Source organism: Pyxicephalus adspersus, chromosome 3 (genome assembly GCF_032062135.1).
Source record: "Pyxicephalus adspersus chromosome 3, UCB_Pads_2.0, whole genome shotgun sequence".
Lineage (NCBI taxonomy): Eukaryota > Metazoa > Chordata > Amphibia > Anura > Pyxicephalidae > Pyxicephalus > Pyxicephalus adspersus.
The window spans coordinates 137,834,876-137,840,910 of record NC_092860.1 but is presented as its reverse complement, the minus strand read 5'-3'; the positions used below and the strand labels follow the sequence as shown (position 1 = coordinate 137,840,910).

The 6,035-nt window shown below is 37.8% G+C and overlaps 1 protein-coding gene across 1 annotated transcript in view; it reads left to right on the top strand.

The window, feature by feature from the left end:
- The window catches only part of ABLIM2 (actin binding LIM protein family member 2), a 105,122-nt gene that overhangs the window by 39,977 nt on the left and 59,110 nt on the right, over positions 1-6,035 (top strand). Inside the window, exon 2 of the mRNA XM_072406886.1 lies at positions 3,826-4,050. Coding sequence (XP_072262987.1) covers positions 3,826-4,050 — 225 coding nt within the window. The remainder of the gene's footprint in view (positions 1-3,825; positions 4,051-6,035) is intronic.

The window sequence follows — 6,035 nt, the reverse complement described above, 5'->3', positions numbered from 1 at the left end:
CAACTGTAGCATACAAAGAAAAGCATTCTAAATGGGAACCTTGCATTATTACAATAAAGAGAAAATGATAAGTATCAAGAAATGTTTATCAAGAGGCAGGGCGGTGGTTAGCCATTACGCTATATGTATGAGGTTTGATCAAATGATGAAACCACTTGTTTTCAGAGGTCCACAGGTAAAGTAGCAATATAGGATTCCCAGAAGAAGGCTCTATATTATAGTCACAATCTGTTTACTATAGGAAGTTTGTTCTGTAACTGATATTATGTTAGCAGTGGCTCAGCAAAGTTTGTCTAACATACAGGCAGCCATCATAAGGAAGATCTACAAAAGAAGATAAGGAGACCCCCTCTTGAAAATGTATAACTCCAAGCTCAAAGTGTGTGCTCCATCAAAATAAGGGTTAAATGTTAATTCAGCATCAATCATAGTATTCGAATAGGCTTCAAATGTAGCAATTCCTGACCCATGAACCATGTATTAGTTAAGCTAAACTAAAAGCCCATCCCCAGGGCAAACTAAACACCCCACTTCCCAATCCTTCTTACTTACTTGGTTTTACCAATAAACAAATAAAAGAGAAAGCCCAAAGCTTTTTTGGAACTCGCCTTGTAATGTGACCCTCCATGGACCCTCTTTTCTAAGTCTGGTGATTTACAGCTATAGGTCAGGGCCACCGATGACCCTACCGACCTTACACCAGATAAAGTTATTGCAGCTTCTTATCAGGATGTCATTCATGTGCCAATGGAGACTTGAGAACTCCAAGGATGCCACCAATAGACATGGCGGTAGGTGTCTACTTCCTGGCATCATGGTGTGGGCAACCAAAGAATGACCCTTCCAACAAAATTTGGAATCACTGTATCTTATAACCATGCATTTAGAGATCTGGGACACTTCAATTTTTATCTACTTGGGCAATTAGGTAATAAAGTTTCCTGGCTGTGGTTCAACTTTAAAAGTATCCTGAAATTATTATGTATAACCTTTGCCATGTAATGGCTTTTTCTATTATAGCTTTAGTATGCATATGTTTTGCTAGACCCTTTAAGACCTAGGTCACACAATTCCACCAGCAGGATCTATGTGTTCATCAGACAATGAGTTTGCTGGTTTAATCCTGTGCACATTCATTTCTAAATTACTCATCTTGATCACGCTGAGGCTAAATGATTTACTATTGTACTCCATTTAAAGAATTTATTTTAGATCAACAGTAAATGGCTTCACTGCCTTCAACAGGGGAATTAATGAAATGTTTTCAATCTGTTTCCTGGAGCTTGTCTGCCATGGACTTGTGACATGTATTATTTATGACGGCTTTCCTTTTCTCAATGAGGTTAAAATTTAGAGCTATAATACCTAGGACTTCCCACAGTCGTTCCCTTTATACTATGTGCTGTTTGTTGTTCCATAAGCACAATATTTAATTTAATAATAATAATAATCATGTAATTATTGTAATTAGCATTAAAGGCAAACTAATCCTGTTATTTGTTTGTCATATGAGTATTAGAATCATTTCCTGAATTTAGAATGATAAAAGCTCACACCCATATTTTCACCACTTCCTGTAGTTTTGAACAAAAAGTGTTAAGTTATACACCCTGTGCTATTAATATTATTACAATTATGATATTACTGTTACTTTTCTATTATTATACAAGAAATAACATATTGACCCTGATTTAGGAAAAGAGTGGAGCTTGTTCATTTCTATTGTGAGATTCCAAAGCAATTATTTACTTATCTTGTTTAATGAGGTATAACAAATTCACGCAAAACAAGTTTTCATCACACATGATTGGAGGTAAGCACAACTGCACCTCAATAAAATGAAGAATTCATCTTGCAAAAAGAAAATTTACTTAGCCTAGCGAATGAGATGGACATGTATACTGCCATGCCCCATAGTTGTTCATCAGTATGCCATGGCCACAGCAGAATAATTAATGAACAATTGATCAGGAACATCTGCAGTGCATTTCAGTAGAGGAGAGATCTTATGTATCTTTCTGGGATTTTAATATTTTTCAGTATTCACCCCAGAATTGTAGGTGGGTGGCAGCCCCTGTATTGTGACCCAACTTTTCAGTAACCAACAGCCAAGTAGTTACTGAAAAGTGCCCCCAGCTAAAAGGGACTGGGGAGAACAGTGTCATTATTAAACTATTATTATTTTTATTATTAAACAGTATTTACATAGCAGAAACAAATTATGCAGCGCTGTACAAAAAAAAGTATTAATATTATCAGAATTTTGGAAAGGTATGAACCTGACATGAACCTGACATAAAGCCCAAATAAAAGACTGAATAGACATAGACTAGCTGGAGGATAGTCATGGACTGGTATGGATCAGTGCCAAGTTAGAGTCCCGTCTTAGTCTGGCATTCCCTATTTTAGGTGCTCAAAACCCCTGAAAATCTGACATTTTCATGAAAAAAATCCAGATTACCAATTATTACCCGTGTATGGATGTCAGACATTGAGCTACATGGGGTCCCACTTTGCCTAACCTAGACTTAATACACCTAGAACCCATGGCTAGAAGTATTAGCAAATATGTAACCCAACTATATTGCTATGTATATTAGGGGCTTAGGGGGGTTAAACTGAAACAGTACAGTTAAACTGAAACAGTGCACAGTACATTATTCTATCAACAAACATGAACAAGCTGTGCAGGACCATGGTAAGAAAGGGCTTTCCGTATAGCACTGATGTGCAGGAGACCTGAACCTTTTTATTACATAAGGAATGTGTTACTGGCATGAATATGATGTGCACCTCCCTGCCTACCAAACCAACTTCTGTAAGAATTATGTAGAATCCAACTCTGATTGGCCAAAAGTCAAGTTGTAATGAAATATTGTTGCAGACTGGTAAAGAATCAGGGCATGCATTTACCTACCCAACTTTATTCAACCCAGCTTTATTCTTCAGTTTACCCTTGGCATGAATGTCCTAGTAATTTTTTATAGAGGTTATTGTGATACGGCAGTAGCCTTTGCCATGACAGTCGTTTTAACATCCTTTTCTTGTGTAATGTGACAGCTCTTGTAAAGCATGGAAGCTATCTAATAAAAAATGGCACCAATAAGCAGCGCAGCTCTCTTTTGGAACTTTATTATTATTATTAATATGTTTTTATATAGCGCCAACATATTACACAGTGCTTTACATAGTCCATAGTCTTGTCAGTAACTGTTAGGGGACCTCACAATCCATGTCCCTATCTACAATTTTCCTACCATGGTCAAAGGTGGTGGTTAATTTTGGGGGAAAACCATTTGATCTACCAGTATGTTTTTGTTGTGTTGGGGGAAACCAGAAGGTCGGGTGGAAACCCACATAAAAAAATAGAACAGGGTCTGGCCAAGAATAACACCGGGGACCCTAGTTCTGCATAGACAAAGTGCTAGCCACTTCTGTCTCTCGTAACTTGGCAGTCTCATAGAATAGAATAGATATATTAAATCATAACAACTGTCTTGTGGAACATGGCGGCCTCTTGTAATGGCACATTCTTCTATAAAATAGCTCTCTATAATTCAAGTACTGTGAGGAGTATGATATAGTCTTATGACCAGGAAGTGTAAAACACATATGTTTGTGGATGTTTAATATTTTGCAGTACACAGTCATATGATTCTAATGTATATAATCTTCTTGTTAAAAAATTATAATTTTGAAGTACTTTAAAACCACTTGATTACAATGTAATGTTTTGTATCCTCATATGCTATAATCCCATCTTTGAAAATTCATGTGATTACAATATTGTGTAAGTGTAAAATAATACGCCTTGTTTATTTCCAGCAGTATCTCAGCATCAGGCTGTGCCGAGCCACCTTGACAAGCCTGGCGGAAATGCAATCCTCTGCAGCAACTGCGGAATTGCCTGCAAAGGCGAAGTCCTGAGAGTGCAGAATAAGTATTTCCACATCAAATGCTTCCAATGTAAAGGTACGGCCATCATATTAATCTATTCATATGCAATATTTGTTTTTTACAACCTAGATACCCTTTATGTAGAGAACCTTTCCTAGGATAATGTAACAATCTTTTTTACTCAATATACAGGTGACATCCTTTAAAAGTCTTTAAAATAATATATTACCATAAATCTTTATTGACTTTGCATATTCTATGTATTAATAAAGCAGACTACCAGCTCCCCACCCCTTCCGTGAAGCCACTGTATATATCACAAACCTCACCCCCAGCTCTTCGGATAAACAGCCCTATCCATGCTAAAAAAAAGTAAAGAGCCGACCAACAGGGAAGGACTTGTATGCCTACTTCTAATCCACACTATTTCACTGTTTGCCATTTTTTGTAAAGGTTTGTGTTTAAGAATAATTCCAGGTTGGTTTGCATACGCAATTCTCATGTAGACAACCGTCATGCTGATTCTTCCATAGAGACCAATGTTTGAATTTGAGACCTGGCTTGATTATTCAAGATATCCAAATTTTGGGCCCAGTTTTCACATATTTTTAGGGTCTGTAGTAAATTTTTAAAACAAACAGCTGTGGTAGGGTGCTTTCCAAGGGACAATTTTAATATAGTTAGTACTATAGTTGGTGGAGTTTCTCTCACTGGCTTTAAGAGTTTCCATTCCTCCCTTAGCTCTTTTCTTAGCAGCTTGCACCTTTGCACTCTGCATCCCCAGCACACTGTATTAGAGAGTATGTCCAGCAGCCAATGAACAGATTAGTTCCTGGTCATGATCCTGTCCTATTATTGGCTGCTAGTCCTTTCTAGTTCCAGGCTTTAGTTGCTGGATCCTCAACGTGTTATCCTCTTTTCTACCCAGTGTTCTCTATATTCTGCTTTTTTCTGGATTTTGACCTCAACTTTGCCTTTGATTGCCACCTGCACTGACTTCAGCCTGTTATTTATTCTTTCCTTGGTTGTCACCTGCCCTGCCCTCAACACGTTCTACTACTGTGACATGCTGTGTTTCTGTCTGTAGCTATTCCTACATTACGCCATCTGATCTCTGTCACCCCTGGTGGAGAGAGTATAAGAGCTGCAACCTCCTTATAGCAAAGTATTCCAGTATCCACTATGGTCACTGGCCCATCACTTCTTGCAGGGTGCTCTGGTGAAGACTTAGACGCCGCGTTTCAGGTAATCCCATGTCACCTGCCAGGGGGCAACCCATAACAGTTTCCTATGGAGCCAATACATAATCACTGCTGTATGATGCTGGGCAAATTTGGTCACATGAACAAAAGAAGATGTGAACTATGTGACAGTCCTTCTTATTTTGCAGTCTTTACCCATTATTGTCTTCCCACTGATGTAACACCACTGAATAGTTTATGAAAGTTGTGTAACAAAATGTATTTTGTTATCTACAGACTTAATTTTTATGTAAGGGTAAATCTTTACAAACTAGGTAATTAAAAATGAACTATTCCACAAGCTGGAAGACGAGGGAACTGAATGTACAGAACATGTTACGTATTTGCTCAAAAACAGGATCCATCTGTTAGGAACCAAAACAATCCACCTGAGTCATAACCTTTCTGATATCATCTGATGCAGCTCACATTAGGATTCAACAGACGCTGGCAAACCAGAGTTGGAAAACTTCAGTTTGCATGTTAATAACGACTCAATACTGGTTTCCCTAACCGAATAAACCTCCTGTTAGTGTTTTTGCTCATAGCTTTGGCTGGCATTAGATTTGATGTCACCACGATCTACCATGAAACCAATGGGGTTTCATGGAACAGGAAAACCTTCTACACCATACATAGCAGTTTCTGAAGACCACCCCAGTGGGGGTAAATATTATTGAAAGGGCTGCATGATACTTATAATGTGATCCATCTGACAATTAATTTTTTCTATGTAAGGTAGTACCTGGGTTACATACGAGATAGGGACTGTAGGTTTGTCCTTAAGTTGAATTTGTATGTAAGTCAGAACAGGTACATTATTTTAATAAATGTAATTGGGATAAATGTTTGTCTAAACATATTATTAGGCAGCATGGTGTCAGTTACTGTAAAAAA